The following is an 18,815-nucleotide window of genomic DNA, read 5'->3' on the forward strand; positions in this document are numbered from 1 at the left end:
GGAACACGGTTAGCAAGGCAGAAGAGCAAAACTCACTGGTGAGCCAAAGTCCAAAGGCTGGGCCCACTCTTAGAGAGAGCAGAGCACAAATGCGCCCAAGATCACACAGTTACACTAGGCTTAGAAAGTCTTTCAGAGAGTTCAAAAAGAGTTTAGAGAGGCTTAGGAAAGTTTAGCCAGGGTGTCCCAGGCTAACCCAGGTTCGAAAGCCGGGGGCTAAATCTACCCCGTACAGTCGGTAGCAAGGGAAGCCTGGCGGGACACGGTACCTTAAGTGGGAAGGATCCTCCAGCGGTGGCAGTTGTTCCTGGCAGTGGGTGCAAGTCGCGTCGTCGTCCAGGTGAAGAGAAGATCTCGACTTGGAGGAAAGATGAAGGTCGTTGCACTACCAGGGCAGAAACCAGCCGCAGAGGTTTCCGGTTAAAGGTGGTACCTTTGTTCGCGGTAAAACGTGGTATCCCGGTTGCCGGGGTGCTTGGCACAGGCAAGGCAGCCACGAGGTACGTCGGGAAGGCGAAAAGACGGTGAAACTGGTTATCCCCACCAGTCAAAGGAAGAAGACTCTCCGGCGGGAGATCTCCTCTGTCGTTGGGAAAAGTGGTGAGACAGTCCAGCAGGGCTCCACCGGTGGTGGCGTCGTGGCAGGTCTGCTCAGCTTCTCCCTCGTCGGATTCTTAGGTCCTGTGGCGACTTCTGAAGTTACAGTCCCCAAAGCCCTGCTTTTATGCAGAAAACCCCCATTCACTCAGCCTAGTTGTCACTCAAACATGCTAAGTGGTGAGCCGGCCTGCTCACCACTTGGGCCAATCAGGACGGAGTGCGACTTGAGTTGCCTAGGCAACTCAGTCCAGGGTGCCTAAATCCCCCTCCACTCCTCCTAAGTACCCCAGACAGAGTGGCACCACTTTGGAGGGCTTCTGTGGAGAAGCCCGCCAAAAAGTGGAACAAAGGGCTCGACTTGGGTTGGAGTCACAGAAGAGAACACAAACGCCATTTTAGAATCAAGTTTTGGCAAAAAATACCAACCAGAGAATTAATATTAATTAAATAAACCGGCAGTATGTTCGAGGCTACCGTAAATAATAAAATAAAGATAGTAGCCTAAAACAATGGGAAATCCCATAGGAAAATATTTGCGGTTGAATATAAAAAGTAGTATCCACTGCCACCAGCCAAAACTCGATCAGGGGGGACGGAGACGTGCCCCCTCGACTAACAGACCCTGGGGCAATAGAATTGCCCCAGCCAGTACGTCCACAATATGATGGTTTGTACTGGTTCTGTTCAGAATTTAAGAATAGTAAAGTCAATGGTGACTTTACATGCCCTGGGAGACAGTAGTCAGTCCCAGGGTATGGAGTCTACTGGGGGGTCACTATGACACCCCTGTGTTACTGCATTGAGGGTGCTGTGTAACACACATCACAAAAACACATGAAGCGCTATGGAGTAAAAGACCCCATAGCCCATTAAACACATCTAGATTCAAAGAAACGCACTCAAATCATGCCCAAGAGTGAGGGTAAGAGAGTCTCACTCTTGGCAGGAGAAAACAATAAACCCCAAAAATCCAGCAAAGCTGCTGGGGGACTCAATAGGTTAGGAAATTCAACCTAAACAGAGAATTCTCCCTAACAGTGACCATCCGGAACTTCTGTGCCTTGATGTACCTTGTCGTCGCAGGTCCAGGATGGAACGCCATCCTCCTGTCTTCTTCTTTACGAGGAAGTACCTTGAGTAAACTCCGGAGCCCCGAAGCCTCTTTGGGACGAGCTCGATGGCACCTTTCTTGAGCATCGCCCTTGCTTTCAACAGTAGTTGAGGGACGTGATTTTCCTTCCTGGCCACGGGTGGAACGCGAGGGCACTTCTTCTGGAACTCGAGAGCGTGCCCTTGGGCCAGAGCGTCCAGCACCCAACGGTCGGTGGAGATGGACTCCCACACGCTGACGAACCTCGTCAGTCGGCCTCCCACCGGGGTGCTTCGGCGGGGGACCGACCCCACGGTCGGTTCAATTTTGTTTGGAGGCCGCCTTGCCTCCTTGACCTTGTCGACGACGACGGGCCCCACCTGACTTGCCACGTCCCCTGTAGGCCTCCTGAGACGAAGATCTTGCCGCTTGGCGGTACGTCGAGGAGCCACTGCCGGATCCCTTGGAGGCACCTTGTCTGCCTCCGGAGCTCCAAAAGGACAGCCATCGTTGTTGGAGCACTCCCAGTGCCCGGGCAGTCTCAGTTTCTGTCTTGATAGCCTGAAGGGACTCATCAACCGCCTTCCCAAACAGGTTGTTCCCGTCGAAGGGCATGTCCAAAACCATTTGTACGTCCTTGCGGAAATCCGTCACCTTGAGCCACCCTCGTCGTCTCAGGCAAACGCCGTTGCCCAACTGACGGAACCCGGTGTCGGCGATGTCCGTTGCCACCGTGATGGCGTGGTCCGAAGCAATCTCACCTTCCTGTAAGATTTCAAGGGCCTCAGCCCTTTTGCGTCCGGAAGGAAGTCCAATAGAGGGGCGATTTTGAACCACAACTCCCTGCCGTAGCGGGCTACGATAGCCAGGGCGTTGGCCGCCTTGATAGTCGTCGCTGAGGATGAGATGACCCGTCGTCCCATCGTGTCCAGCTTCCTGCCCTCGCCGTCCAGCGGGGAAGTTGATGTCGAGGCCGATGCCCTCCCCCAGCTTTCTTCTTTGCTGCCGCCGAGACGACCGAATCCGGGGTAGGTTGCGCCCGAAGGCACAAGGGGGCAGCGTCGGGGACCCGGTACTTCTCGTAGGCGCCGTGGCAGGGTTCTTGAGGAGGGCAAGCCCCTCATCCCAGATGTCATCAAGAAGTGGTACGGCGAGGACCGTCTTCCTTTTAGCCTCGTGCCGTTGGTAAAGGAACCCTTCCTTCTTCTCTTCGGGGCAGGGCTGGCAGGGATGCCCTGGAAATCATGGCATGGAAGGATACAATCTCGTTGTGCAAGGACGCCCGAGCAGGGGGCGATGGGGGACACGTCCCGTCGTCGCCTCCGTCGTCATCTGTACCTGTCGTAGCCGTGTCCGTGCCCGTATCATCCCCGTGGGTAGTTGACCGGGGGAAGGCAGAGCAGGCCGCAGAGGTGGGAGAGGTGGCAGAGGAGGCGTCCTCTTCTTATGCGGTGGACTTTCCGAAGGTCCCGGCTCCAGTTCCCCCGTCGGGTCTGGCTCAGGTACCTCCGTTGGGGGGAGGGGCAACCTTGTCCTCATCTCCGAGCATAAGGACTAATCGCTGACAAAATGGCCGCCGAAGTGTCCTGCGGCACCGGAAACGACGGGCGCGAGGGCTCTTCAGGAACCTCGTCGGTGACACCGTCACTCTCGTCGTCGCCCTCGTCGGGATCCCTCCTGATGGGCTGGGTCTCCTCCACGACTTCGATGAGCTCTTCTTCAGAGGTCGTGTCCGTATCCACGATGGTCACCTGCCCCTCACCCTCCTTTTCCAACGGGGACTTAATGGGGGTCTTCTCTATGGGCCTGAAAGACGACTCCCTTCGCGGTGGCAATGAGACTCTGGATCCTGAGGTCGCCTCCACTGGCGTAGCCTCCACAGGCTGAGCCAGGGCCGCTGCGACATCCTCAATTGAGGTCTTAACAGGGTGAATTAAGGCCATTGTCACCTTCTGCATGCCTGGGGACTTCACCTTGGGGGGGAGGGTCCGAGCCTCGCTCCCCCTCTGCCGGAATCTTCGAGATCGACCAGGGCCTCTACAAAAGCTTTGCCGGGTTCTCGGACTTCCTCTTACCCGAGCCAGAGCGTTGGCTCGTGGTTGATGGCGCCGGGGGGGATGCGCCCTGCCTGGCAGCCAAAGAGCCCGACCGTTCGGCGCTCCCGCTGCCCGCGGACTCGCAGTGCTTGGCCTTTGTTGGGCCCCCGTCGCCGGGGCGCCCTCACAGGACTTAGAAGACCGCTCGGACTTCTTCTTCTTCTTCTTCTTCTTCTCGCCTGACGGGCTCTTCCCTTCCAGCCAGTTGGCGAGACGGAGGTGGCGATCCTTCATGGTCCGCTCCGACATGTTCCCACAAAACGCACAGTCCTTCTCCACGTGCGTCTTGTCCTCATGGAGACAGTAGAGGCATACCGAATGCTCGTCCTCCTTGAACACATTCTGACGCTAGTATCCAGGGCAGATCCTGAAAGCTTCCCGGGCGTCGAGCTTCCTTTCTCCTGGGCCATGTCCGGGGTAGGCCTCGGAACCTCTGGAATCCTCCAAAAGCGTAACTCGACGAAATCTTCACCCTTGAGGGGCGAAGAAAACTCCGAAACGGGTCCCCGTTGATCGGATGTAGAAACGGTGGAGCTTGAGGCTCTATTTAACCGAAAAATGAGAAAAATCTCCTGAAAAAGTGCGAAAACGCAGCAAAAGCTCGAGAGCTACAGCACGAGGACTCCCAACACTTGAACGTGCGGTAAAAATCTGAGGATGGTTGCCAGAGGCGGGGTTTAGGGAGAGGGCAGTCATTGGCTGGGGGCAGTATGACCCAGAGACCAGTGATTGGTTACTACTAAGAAAGACAGATCAGAAACGAAACCGATACTGATTTTTTTCTGTACTGAGGATTCCCGGCCTGACGACGGGCAATATTCATGAGCATGTGAATCCATGCCAGACCCCATGCTGGAGAAGACTACACCCTTCCCCCAACAAAATCGGGAACCTCAGCAGTGGTCTCTGGAAGAATTGGAGTCAGGGGGGAAAGTTAACATAACTGCTCCTTTTCCCACTTTTCTCCATAGGGTTACATGAGCATAATATCCTGTCAGTAAATCACTCTTTGGATGGTGGAGGCCTGGTCAAGTATCCCTTCCTAGGACCACCTTAAGGACTGTGATTGGGTGATTTTACTTACCAAAACTTTTGCTTGTTGGCTCTTCATCATAACCACTGGCACTGCCGATCTATTCCTAAATCTACCGGTGAAGTATCTACTTTGGAGCTGGTAACATTTGGGCAAAAGGCCCCAAACCATGTTAGGGTTGCGCTTCATAGGGAAGCTGTGCTATGATTATCCTGAAGTTTTCTTTCTATTTCTATGCATCTGAGTACTTATCTGTGTTACACTGGTTACTGAATCAAATGCTTTAAGATTTCTCCTAAGGGTTATTGTATATATTGGTTTTATAGTTATATGACATGACAATATTTGACTAGAGGTTTCACTTGCTTGGTGTGTATGTTTATACACTATTGTATATTTTGTATACTTCTCTGACTAACTGGAATTATTGGCGTTGCTCTGTGTGGATTCATTGTAACCCTAGACCACTCTCTCACTCCTCCTGAGACTAAGCCTTGCCACTCTGCTACGTCACCTTGATTAGGTTTGGCTAAAATCTCAGTGTCTTTTTTTAGAACAGATTTTCCCTTTTAAATGAAATTCTCTCCCCCTGAGAGTCCCTCAGCACTTTTTGCTGGACTCATGGATTTTTGACCAGTTCTCCTGAGTGGGAACCTTTTTCCACACTCCCTCATTCTTTCACTCTAACCTTGGGAACCCTTTTGACCTCTTTTTGGTACATTTTGATGGAGAGAGACATTCCTCCATGAGTTCTGGCATCTACACTTTATTATTGCAGCGCACAGCACTTTCTGTGCAGTGTTGCAGGATGCTCCTTGAGCTTTCCTTTTTATTTTAACTCTGTTAACACGTTACCAGGGCGGGGGGGGGACACCCTTTTGTCACACCTGTATTTTATTTTGTGAGATTAGTCCACACCCTTAAGTGGAGTGCTGAAGGAGAACATGGTCTTCCTTTTCTCACTTTCCCAGTGACATTTAGTTACTGGCACAAGTTCATCTGACAGGCTGGTGGCAGTGTACCTTTTTGCAACCTTTTTGTGGCCTTTCAACACAGGCTGTCTTTGCAGCTGCGGTAGGGGGACACAAGGGTCACCACTGACTTAAGATTGTGGCTGTCCTTTTTTAAGCATTGTTCGTGATAACTTGTTCTTACTTGAGCCTTCTTTTACCTGCCTGGGTGGGAGAGGTCTTGATGGGTCTTTTGTCTATGACGGGCTTCCCTTGGAAAGCCCTCCAAGGATCTTTGAGTGCCTGAAAGGACAGTAAGTGGGAGAGGGGACCAAAACTCCACCAAGTCTTTGTCCTGCAGTGTGTCTGCCTGGAACCAGTTTGTGCTGGGAGGCTGGCAGTCCCAATTAGACAGCCACCCCCCAGGTTTGAATGAATGCATGTCTGGTGATTGGTGGGCTCAGCCAATTTTCCTGCATAAAAGACGAGGTTCCTGGAGCAGAAACTCAGTTGACTGCTGAATCTGAAGATCCGAAGAAGAAGGATGTACGCAGCCACTTCCAGCGACTGCCAGAGCCATCCGAGTAACCGCTTCTGTCCCGACATCAACTTCTGAGGGACAGGGAAGCCCTGAAGCGGACAACTTCCTGCCTTGGACCAGCAGGCCTAACCAGTGCCAAGAAGAACTGCATTTTGAGCCATCCCTGGACGAGCTGCAACCTCCACGGCCTGCGATACCTCAATGCACGGGCTCCTGTGCCATTTTGCAGTGCAACGTCTTATGAAGAACGGTTTCGTCTTAAACTTGGTAGGCATCCTTCTGGAACTCCAGTAACTGGATTCCGCCACAAAGTCCCCACAACCGAGACAAGGACTGAGAAAGGGTGCAAACTCCACCGCACAATAACCGTGATCTTAACAAGTCTTAAAAAAGGCACCAACAAGCGAGTGCTGCAAAGTCCTTCTGCTGGCCGTCCAACTGCGTGAGTGCAACCATCAGATCCATTGCAAGTTCTTTTCTTCAGTCGCCAAGACCAAGAAGCAGGATCTGCCGTCGCCTCTCCTTGGGAACCGTCCTGCTGCACAAGCTTCTTCGCTTACAAGGTACTGGTCAAACCCAAATATTTACCTGGGGCTGCTTTGTTGTTCCTGTGCTTCAGAGGGTTGCAATTAAGCTGTTACATCCCCTACCTGGCCTACATTGAGCTACATTGGGTTGGACAACCCTTTGTGCTCTTTACCAAAAACAATTAACTGCTACTTACCTGTAAACTTGAAGAAATCTTCAGAGACTCTGCCTTGTCCATTTGTTTACCTGCTTTTCATCCGCAGCCCTTTGTCACTGGACCCCCAGTGCTCCCCTTTGACTCGTTGAGACTCACCTAAAATAGGATTGGACTGCCTGATACTGGCTGAGCAGGGTTACCTAAAATTATACAAAACTGGTCTAAAGTTTGTATACTTGTTTCATGGGTTTCTACCACTTTTGTGTTACCTTACAACTGTTCTGAAGTATTTTCTATCCATTTGATATTGCAAGTAGTCTGTGTTTAATGGTATTGTGAGATGGTACTTTCCTTGAATGTTATACGCCTTAGTGTATATACAATAAATACTCATTTTCATATAATTTATAGTGTGTAACAGTTTCCTTGAACTAAGTGTATGCTCAGAGTTCTGTCTGCCTCACTACAGCCACCCTCCCTCCTAGACTAAGACTGGCTGCTCAGCCATTGCTACCAAACCTTGTGTGGTTCAGGCCTAAGCCAAGAGTTGTAACCCTGTACCCCCAAGAATGAGTCTTCCGAAGTCCTCTCAAAGACAGGAACTTTGTAAAACTCCCCAACAGTCTTGTTCAACGTGAGAGTGGCCTCCCAAAATCCTCCACCAAAATCCTCCATAGAAGTCCATCGTAGCACACCCATTCCGTTAACTGGAATATTTTGCAATCAAGCACCCTCGAGTCCACCATGGGCGTTGGATAACAAACTCTTTGCTGTATATTGGAAACTGCTCAAAAATAGAGTTAAGGACTGAGAGGGTGTGGGCAGAGGAGGATGGCAAACATGCCCTCTCCAACAAACAACTTAAAGTCTAGTATCATGTGCTGGTAAACATTGTGTTGGGTGCTGGAGGTTTTAATTGACCAAATATATTTGGATTTTGTTAACCACCAATTCTTGACAATTGTTTTCGAATTCCCTGTATTAACTGCTGTAAATTCAAATGATGAATTTCAAAGGGGATAGGGTGGCTGAGGTCTGACACCATAGACTGCAGAGCGGAGCACACACTGATGTGTCACAACAAAAAGTCAGAAGAAGCATTGTCCAGATTCTTTAGACTACAGACTAATGATGCACAAATAAATACCTCTTTCATGCTCATCTTGACAAACTCCAACATTCTTTTGAATTTTAGGACCCACAATTATTTGCGTAACAGGACCACACACTTATCAGTAGTGTTACCTGGCTGTGGACAGATTCTGTATCGTCTCCACGTGGGTGGGAAGGTCTTTGCCCATTTTCCTTTTTCAGGAGCGCCTTCTCAGTTTGGACAATGGCATCGTGTCTTGCGCATCCTTGACCATTCATACTCGTTCCTACGTCTATTTGGGCACCTGCTCTTCGCTCAGTTTGTGTGGCAGCTGATATACTAGTACATGCAGAGTTCATAGTCTGTAGCGTTTTGACATCTCTATTGTTTTGATCTTGTAAGGAGTGTTGGATTTCATGCACAGGCATTGCAGAAACACAGACAGTTGGGTTTTCTTGAGGAGTCCTTTCTGAAACACTGAACACTGGATTCCCACAACTAATTTCAACTTCCATAGGCTCTTCCGCTTCTGCTGGAGACTGTGCTGCTGCGTTGGACTTTTCTTGTGTAGGCCGAGTCACCACCATTTGCCCCCGGGAGATCTGCTTCAAGCGCTGCTGACGCGGCCAGGCTCGGTGCTCCTCACCAAACACATTCTCGTCTTCGGTGCTCGGATAGCAGAATGGGTCCCCCCTAGGAGTAAAACAATAAGGCAAAATTTGAGATTTGGAACTGGTATTGTATTGTTTATTTATGAAGCACTTAGACACAAAATGAGTGCGTCAAAGTGCTCCAAGACGGGAGGGGTACATGGGATACAAATCATTCATAAGGCCTTCGAAATTTAAGAATGACATACAATAATAATAAGCATACTAGGCCGGACGACATTTCCGCTAATTCAAGTGCGTTAACAGATAGTGGGGGAAAGCAGGGGTAGGGGGGAACAAGCATAACAGACTCACAATAATGCAAGTGCGTGACAAGCAGGGAGGATAGGAGGGGAACAAGCAGGTTATTGTGCATTTATAATGTGCCACTAACACAAGCCAGACAAGGAACGTATTAGGTAAGGTGTATACAGTTCCAGACAAGGGAAGGACCCTGGTCCAGGAGGGCCAGGGGGCCGGGTTAAGTGACAAGGGCTATCTCTTAGGGAAGTGCGTTGTGCTGCAAGTAGTGCCGGGGCCCGGAGGCAACTGCAGGGACTGGTGTGGCTGCCTTGGACCTGTAAGGTTCTGAGGTGAGCCAGGCGGACCAGTCAGCTAGCTGAGCAGAGGGAGGTGGTAGCAGATAGAGAGCACAGGTTAGCAGGGGAGAGGTAGAGAGAAGGCAGAGGAGAAGAGGAAGGTCTTGGGAAGTTTCTGGAATTTAAAGGAGATCCAGCTCAAGACGGAGAGGCAGGCCCCTGCAGAGGATAAGGATCTACGCCCAAGTCTCTGTTTGGAAAAACGGCTCACCCGCAGAGAGTTGGAGGACGACGAGTGGAGTGCTCTAGAGGGAGTATATTTGGGAAGAGTGTGTCGTAAGTAGTGTTGGCCCAGGCTCCAGAAATCTTTGTAGGCAATGCAGAGGGTCTCATACTTGAAGGATACACTGGTGCAATATAGACATTCAACAGTCTATTCAACTTTGAAACACGGGCACTTCTTCCCTTTGCCACTTACTATCAGATTCAATCCATTGCAAGGGTTAATACCTTCCATATCATATTTCAGATTTAATATTCATGATTACATGCCCTACAAGCAAGTGTTTAGTAGCAGCCATGCAATATTAGGCTTTACTGAAATAGATGCTGATCATTTTCATGGATAAACTAAGACACAACCTTATTTAAAACTGGCTGCTTCAGTGTCTTACCTATTTGACAACAGAACTAAAACATGGCCAGCTCTCAGTGTGCATATAATATACACACACACACACATCACTGATTTTTACATACACATCACTGAATCACATATGTGCACAGGACAGACCCTTTCTAAGATTGAAATAGATCTGTCACGTGGAACTATTTAACAGTTTGTTTTTATTTTGTACGTATTTGAAGATTCTTAATACATTTGTTTTAGAAAATGCCTCTACTTAACACGCAATGGAGAACCTTACACTACCAAACTTGCTAACAGAAAAATAATGGCTTGCCATTAATCAATAACCAAATTTAAACCAAACAAATACTTGGCATAATACCTGACTGGTGTCAGATCATGACCTTTAGCCTCTTCTTCTCGGCGTACTTCACAGACACGACTGAAAACGGATGGTGTTTTCTGGGTGCTGAGGGAGCTAAAAGAACGATGTAAACTCAATGAGAGGATTACAGAAAGTGTGTAGTGCTTTGGTGATTAGAAATGGAAGACAGTTGTTTAACAGGATGCAAGCACATGTCAATTTCCGTCATCTCCTGTAATATATTTGAAAAGGCAAAGCATGCTGTGAAAGAGGCAGGCAACAAAAACAGCTAAAATATGAATGTTAAGAAGAAAAAAGCATTTATTCAATGACAACAGCACATTTTGAGAGAGAATCTATTTACATGCACGCAGTTAGTTGCCAGGGACTTGATTCAAAGGTTGTTTAGGAATTACTGACTCTGTACAGCAAAGCTTATAAGGTAAGGTCCAGGGGCCAGTTCACTATTCTTATGCAGGTGGCTGAAGCCAATGTCATCAAGCATGCGAATAACATAAGATCATCATCGGTTTCTGCTCGGGAGATATATCATGTTGATGTGTCATCCCCTCTCCCAGTGAGACCCCAGCACATTCTGATGCACTTCTGGACCTTTTTCCTTAATTCCTGAACGAGTGGAGCCCTTCTCCAATCATCTATTCTTGTGTGCTCTGTCTTTTGGAACTCATTCTTTGTATTCTACCTCTACTATGCAGTCTGTCTGCCCCATAGCTCTTAAAGACATCAGTGTTTTACTACTGCAGCACACAGCTCCTTATGGGCAGTGCTGCTGGGGACCATTAGGATCCTCAAAGATTTGTTTTCCTATATCGTTAGTATCTCTCTATCCTTAAGAACTGTAGTTAACCTGAGTGTCTCTCCCAAAACCCTATAGTTTGAGAGATTGCCACACACCACCTTATGTGGAGTGCCACAGGGATACCTAGTATCCCCCTTTTCTCTGTTCCTGTGACTTTTTAGTCACATAGACAATCTCATAGTTATGGCTGGTGGCAGTGGACGTGTTCTACCAACAACTGGGTCTTTTTTATACTGCAGGCTATGTCCATAGCGTTGGTAGTGCACAGTAGGGGCACCCAAGTACCAACTTGGGGCCTCCCTTCTTTTTTTGCCATTACTAGCCCGGTTGTTCTTAGTTAGCCCTTCTTCTACCATTCTGGGAGGGGAAGGTCAGTGTGTGTGTTTTGCCTTTGGCGGACCCCTTGGGTGTCCCCATCTAGGCTCCAGAGTCTCTGGGCAGGCAGGGAGTGGCGAAGGTGTTTTCCACCCCCCCTGTCCTTTGTCTGCCAGAGTGCCTGAATAGAACCAGTTGCCAGAGGGGGTCTGGCTGTGCTGATTGGACAGCCACATGCCCCTTTCTGCAAAATGCTGAGAGAGATTTCAGAGGAGTGTGTGCTTGGACTAGATAAAAGGTGAGGCTTCTGGAGTGAAAGGCAAGTCGACCACTGGAAGGAGAAGTAACCAAAGAAGAAGACGACCAGAGTCACCAGCAGAAGCGACCACTGCTATCCTAGCGCCGGTTTCTGTGCGATCGAGGAGCTCCGAAGAGGACGAATCCTTCCCTTTGGCTGGTGGGAATAACCAGTCCCAAAACGAATTTTGAATTGAGCCAATTCCCAAGGTCCTAGGAGTTTTCAGAGCTACTCAACCCCAATACCAGGAGACCTGCTGCCCATTTTGAGTGCGTCATTGTGGAAAGGCTGAATCAGTCTAAATCTTTGCTGAGCCCCCAAGGACACTGCAGAGATCTGATCCAACTTGCCCAGACCCCTTCATCAAAGCGTGGGACTGCAGGAAGCGAAGATTGGACAGGGCGATCTGCGTCCTTCATTGGTGCTGCAGAAAAGGTTCCAAAACCGCAGAGTGGAAAAGGTACAGATAACCCGATTCCAGGAAGTCGCTCCAGAGCATTGGAGTACACGTAGAGGTGTCCATGGCAACCCCCTCTTACCTTCGACTCAAGCCGCTGCTTGTGTCCCTTCATCGAGTCTCATTTAGGGCCTCCATCGTTAGTTATAACTTGCTGCTTCTAAAAAACTAGAGACTTCAAGAAATCCACAGGAACATATTCTGCTGCTTCTCAAGACTTTGAGCCCTCTCCAAACTGCCTTTAGCTAGGGTTGCGTTTTTGGACTTGAAAGACTTGCTGTGTGAAGAAACCCTCTCTAGAACCAGAATAGTGTTACGCTAACCCTTTTCCTTCCTTTCAGTTACTTTCTTATATGTGTTTGCAGAGTAAATGTCTTACCGTAAATCTACAAAGAACCGTGTGTGTGCGTAATTACCAATAATACGACAGTATTGTCTTTTGCCTTTCTAAGTGTTGGGCAAGATTGCATGCCGTACCCTTTGGGTGCACTACAACAACCCTGACCTCCTGGCAATAAGAACCCAACCTTTGGTATAAGTCTGTACTACACAGGTTGGTAGTGAGGTCGAGTAGCCAGGCCTATCTCAAGAGGGGTCAATGTGAGCTGTAGGGGAGTTACACAGAGATTCACAGTGACAAGTATTCAAATAAACTCTTACACACAAGGTTTCTTGATTAAACAATTATTAGTTTATTTACAGTCAGTTATATAAGTCTTCTTCAGAAGGGAGCAATATAAAGCAACACACAAATATACTCCAAAAATACACACTCAGGTTTCTAAATCAGCAAAGACCCTTTTGGGATGGCCCACAGACACAACCTACACCCTCAGGTGACTTCAATAGCTAGGGTGCTGGGGACATTAATGTATCACTGTTACACTTAGAAAATCCTGGAGAGGAGTGTTCAAGAAAAGGGTTCAGAGTAAAACAATTATTCACACAGTTATACTTAAGCAGCTAAGTACTTTCAAAATAACCCCCCAATGCAAAGTCAGTTAACCCGTTCCAGGAAGGAAGGCAAAACACATATGCAGAAGAGAGAAGAGTCATTCAGGGAGCCAGGCCAGCCAATTTTAAGTTAGCAAAAGTCAAGGTGAACTGAAGCACTTCTTGCAGGTAAGAAGAAAGTCTTTCACAATGTTTAAAAAGTCTTTGTAGAATTGAGGAAATCAAAGTAGGGTCGCAAGCTGGTTAGGCTTGTGAGGTAGAGAAGCTGCAAGCACACCCAAGACAAGTCTCCAACGAGGACAAGCAAGGCAGCACAACAAGCGGTAAGTTCTCTGAGACTTTACAGTACCTTTAGGTTGAAGAAAAGTGCAGCTGATGACCTCTGTTCCTGTGCAGCTCTGCAGATCCTGGTGTTCCTGTGCCTCAGTCGTGGGAACAAGAGGGAGGGCTTCTGGGGCTTCTGGGAGGGCTTCTGGGTAACTGGGAGGGCTTCTGGAGGGCTTCTGGGTAACTGGGAGGGCTTCTGGGTAACTGTCCCATTACACTGTAATGGGACAGTTACCTACCGCAACTGGCAATCTTCAAACAAGTGGCACTTCGTTGTTTCAGCTCCTCGCGTCTACCGCAAATAACACCACCGCAGTTCCTGGCTGTTGAGATAGGCTTTCCTTGGATCTGAGGTCCCGCACTCTGTTGAGGGGCCTCAGGCTCGGTCAGTCCTGCTTCCTGGGAGTACGGAGGATCTTCCTGGAGCTCTTGGCCAGCTTAAAAGCAATGCACACGATCTGGTGTTTCTCACCCTGGCTATTAGTTTCCAGCAACAACTGCAGTGGAATTTCAACCAGGTTCGAGAGGATGTCCAGGTTTACTTTGGAGTTGATTGGTCCCACCAACTCAAAGGGAGAAGTTGTCCTTGCAGGGGCTTCTCTGTCGATACGAATGTGGAGTTTCAGCACAGCAGCAGGGCTTCACCGGGCAAACCAACGATCCAGGAGTTGCAGCAGGTATCCTCTTCAAGTTCTTCTTCAGATTCCTTTGCCCAGTGGTCGACTGCCTTCCAAGCCAAAAAGCTTCGCCTTTTATGCAGGTTTCTCGCATTCATTCCAGCCTAGCTGTCAGTCACCCAGCAGGGTGGCTGTCCTTGCTGGACAGCCAGCCGGCCAAGCACCTAAGAGTGCATTCCTGTCTTCCAGGAGACTAAGCACAGGGAGTTTCGGGCACCTCCCTCGCTTCCTGCCCCTCGCCAGACACCCTGGAGCCACAGGCAGGCTTCACTCATGAATACCGCCAAAGGCAAAATGAAAAAAGGGACCAAATGTGGTTTGGCGCGCAGAGTAAATCTCAAGAAGGACATTTACAATAAGAAATGGCGAAAAAAGAAGACCAGGGCCATTTTGACAAAAATGGCACTCTTGGGTGCTCTACTGTGGCTACGAACGTAGCCCGCGGTAAAACACACAATGGTAGTAAAAAGTAAACCCCTGACACCAGCCATTCATCGAGGAAAGGGTAACAAACATGTTACATGAGAAGCTAGACAAAGGGGATACCAAGTAACCTCCCCAGCACTCTATTGTAAGATAGTGTGTGCTGGGTCTAGAAAGTTACAATGGTAACTAAAGTCAATTTCACTTTACTGCTCTGGGAAACAGTAGTTTATCCCAGAGAAGGTATTTAAACCTTGGGGAAATCTGAAAGACTTCCCTGGGCCACTGCACTGAAGGTGCTGTGTGACACAATGCAAAAGATGATGCCTATGGAGTTTGTCAGACTCCACAACCAGAAGAAACACAGATTAAAATCACATTAAAATACATGAGAAAGTGTGAAAAGGGTCTCACTCTCTCCAGGCTTAAAATTCAAGTCCACAAAATCCAGCAAAGTTCCTGGGGGTCTCTAAAGTAGAGAGGAATTAGCACATCTCTGAGAATTCTCCCTAACACTAACGTTGCAACAAGTGTTACTGCGAGCAAACACAAAAGTGAAAGTGTCCTTTTAAGTATATTCTAAACATATTCCAAAGTGTTCTAGTGTAAACATAGGAGGTATTTAAAGTGATTCTGATGTACATATAATAAAAATATAATTTTATATAAATTATAAGTCCAAGTGCGTCTTTGATGTACACATACTCAAATGTATATGAAAATATATATTTATTATATTTGCACAAGGATCACTGTTAAATACTTCATACCATACACTAGAACATATAGGAATACTTTAGGATACGTTCAAAAGGCCACTGTTTTAGTTTGTAGTTGTTCACGGTTACATTTGTTACAGCTTTTGACAGTAATGACAGTTCGATTGTATTATCGGTAATAACGCGCACTCGCAGATCTTACCAGAAATACGGTAAAGACATTTACTCTACATACACATATAAGATAATGACTTTTGGGAAGGGAAATAGTTGGTTATGCTAAGACTAGCAGGGTTTAAGGTTATAGAGGCAGTTTCTTTACACAGCAAGGTATTTAAGGTCCAAAATGCAACCCTAGCTAAAGGCAGATCGGAGGGAGCTCAAAGTCTTGACAAGCAGCAGAATACTGAAAGTTCCTGTGGATACGTTGTAGTCTCTAGTCTTTACGATGCAGTAGGATAATACCAATGTTGGAGATCATGTTAAAATACTCACTAAAAGGGACACAATCAGCGGCTTGAGTCGGAAGTAAGAGCGGGTTGCCCTGGGCACCTCTACGTGCACTCCAGTGCTCTGGAGCGACTTCTCGGATCAAGGTAAGCAATACCTTTCACCCCACAGTACCTTAGGCTAGAAGAAAAGATTGTAGCTAGAATCTCCTCGATATGGTAGTGCTGGACCCGACCTCCGGATTCCTTGGTCTGATGACGAAAGGCAGGACAATGGACAGGATCTCTCAGCAGCAGTCTCGAGGGAGGACCTCTGGCATGGTGTTGGGGGAATTCTCAGAAATGTGCTAATTCCCCTTCTACCTTAGAGACCCCCAGCTCTTTTTTGCTGGACTTTAGGACTTTTAAATTTGTAACCTGGAGAGGCAGACCTTTTCCCAACTCTCTCATGTATTTTTCTGTGATTTGGACTCGGTTTCTTTTGACTTTGGATTCTGACAATATCAATAGCATAATCTTTTCACACTGTGACACACAGCACCTTCAGTGCAGTGGCTCAGGGAAGTCTTAGATTTCCCAAAGGATTAAATACCTTCTCTGGGATAAACTACTGTTTCCCAGAGCAGTAAAGTGAAATTGACTACTTACATTGTGTAACTTTCTTGACCCAGCACACACTATCTTACAATAGGGTGCTGGAGGGGTTACTTAGTATCCCCTTTGTCTAGTTTATCATGTAACATTTTTATGTTACCCTTTCTACAATTAATGGCTGGTTGCAATGGTTTACTTTTTACTACCATTGTGTGTTTTTACCGCAAACTGCAATTGCAGCTGCAGTAAGACACCCACTGGTGCCCATTTCGTCAAAATGGCCCTGGTCTTTTTTCGCCATTTCTTATTGGAAAGGTCCTTCTTGAGATTTACTCTGTGCGCCAAACCAGGCTTGGTCCCTTTGTTCGTTTTGTCTTTGGCGGGATTCACAAGTGAAGCTTGCCTTTGGCTCCAGCATGTCTAGCAGTGCAGGAAGCGAGGGAGGTGACCGAAACTCCCTGTGCTTAGTCTCCTTGGTTACAGGAATGCACCCAAGGATGATTTGCTGGAGGGCCGTCTTTGGAGGACAGCCACCTTGCTATGTGATTGACAGCTAGGCTGCGAATGAATGGGAGAAACCTGCATAAAAAGGCGAGGCTTTTTGCTTGGAAGGCAGAGTCGACCACGAGACGAAGGAATCCGAAAAAGAACTTGGAAGAGACGCCTGCTACAACTCCTGTTGGTTTGCCTAGTGAAGCCCTGCTGCAGTGCTGAAGCTCCGAATTCGCCTCGACTAGAGAAGGCCTGCAAAGGACGACTTCTCCCCTTGGGTTGGTGGGACCAATCGACCCCAAGACGAGCTCATCTGAAAATCCTCTCAAAGCTGCCTGTACTTCCATTGCCGCTGCAGGAACCGAAGTGCCAGGGAGAGGAACACCAGAATCGAGTGAGTGTCTTTAAGTGGGACCCGAGCTACAGGAAGATCCTCCGGACTCCCAGGAAGCAGGACTGACTAAGCCTGAGCCACCAAAACAGAGTGCTGGACCCCAGATGCAAGAAAAGTCTTGAGTGGTGTCCGAGAGACTGCGGTGCTCCTATTTGTGAGGAGCTAAAACCGCAAAGTGCCACTGAATCGAAGTTTGCCCATTGCTGCCGCCGACCTTCAATTTGTAGTGCAGGGAGTCCCCAGACGTCCTCCCTTTTGTCCCCACGACTGAGGCCCAGGAACAACAGGATCTACAGAGCTACACAAAAACAGAAGCCAGCTTGAACCATTTATTCTAACCAAAGGTACAGTGATACTAAGGGGACTTACCTTTGTTGTGTAGCCTTACTTGTTCTCAGTTGATACTGGTCTTGGTTGCTTTTGCAGAGTTGCTTGCAGCTTTGCCCCTCACATGCCTCCCAGCTTGTGGTCCTACAATGATTCTACTTTTTCTACAAACACCTCTAAAACATTGTGCAAGACTTTTACTTACCTGCAAGATGTGCTTCAGCTCACCTAGACTTTTGCTCAATTAACATTGGCTAACCTGGCTCGCTGAAGAACCCTTCTTTGCTCCAGGAAAGGGTTAACTTACTTTGCATTGGGGGGGGGGGTCAAAAGTACTTAACTGCTTCAGAATATTTGTCTGATCTCTGCTTTATTCTTAAAACCCCTTTTCTTTGACACCAAACTCAGTATTGCTCTAAATGTACCAGTGATATATCAATGTCCACAGTGTCCTAGTTATTTATGTCACCTCAAGGTGTAGGAAACATCTGTCTGCCATCCCAAATGGGTACTTTCTGATTTAGAGAAACAAAGGTGTATTTTGAAATGTATTTTTGTGTTACATATATAATTGCTCCCTTCTGAAGAAGGCTTATTCAACTGACTGTTAAATTAATAATTGTTTAATCAAAAGACATTGAGTGTAGGAGTTTTTTTGGATACTTGTCACTGAATCGCTGTAAAAACCCTACTGCTCACATTGACCCCTGTTGAGATAAGCCTGGCTGCTCAGCCACACTACCAACCTGTGTAGAACAGACTTATAGTAAAGGTGGGTTACCTATTGCCACACTACCAACCTGTGTAGAACAGACTTATAGCAAAGGTGGGTTACCTATTGCCAGGAGGACATGGTTGCTGTAGTCTCCCAAAGGGTACTGCACACAATCTTGCCAAACACACAGCTTTCAGCAGCTTCTCATGTCACTCTGCGGTTTTGGTGCCTTTTCTGCAACACCAACAAAGGACGCGATTTGCCCGGTCAATCTACTCAGCTTCTTTCAGTCCCACCCTCTGCTCAGGGGGTCTGGGCGAGTGGGATCGGGTCTCTGGAGTGTCCTTGAGAGCTCAGCAAAGACTTGGACGAATGCAGCCTTTCCACAATGATGCACTCGGAATGGGCAGCAGGTTCCTGGTATTGGGGCTTCAGAGCTCTGGAAACTCACAGGACCTCTGGAGAGGGCTCAAATCAATGTTCGTCTTGGGACTGGCTGTTCCCACCAGTCAAAGGGAAGGAGTTCTCTTCGGAGTTCCTCTGTCAAACAGAAGTCGGGGTCAGGACAGCAGTTATCGCTTCACT

General features: G+C 48.0%; 1 protein-coding gene across 5 annotated transcripts in view; it reads right to left on the reverse strand.

Annotated features, from left to right (window-relative positions):
* The window catches only part of TP53BP1 (tumor protein p53 binding protein 1), a 429,855-nt gene that overhangs the window by 116,102 nt on the left and 294,938 nt on the right, over positions 1 to 18,815 (reverse strand). For all 5 annotated transcript variants that reach the window (XM_069625154.1, XM_069625150.1, XM_069625153.1 and 2 more), the window contains 2 exons: positions 10,288 to 10,383; positions 8,241 to 8,781 (listed from right to left, as the gene is read on the reverse strand). In XM_069625154.1, the coding sequence (XP_069481255.1) occupies positions 8,241 to 8,781; positions 10,288 to 10,383 (637 nt within the window). The remainder of the gene's footprint in view (positions 1 to 8,240; positions 8,782 to 10,287; positions 10,384 to 18,815) is intronic.

This window comes from Ambystoma mexicanum, chromosome 11 (genome assembly GCF_040938575.1).
Source record: "Ambystoma mexicanum isolate Mex_15411 chromosome 11, UKY_AmexF1_1, whole genome shotgun sequence".
Taxonomy (NCBI): domain Eukaryota; kingdom Metazoa; phylum Chordata; class Amphibia; order Caudata; family Ambystomatidae; genus Ambystoma; species Ambystoma mexicanum.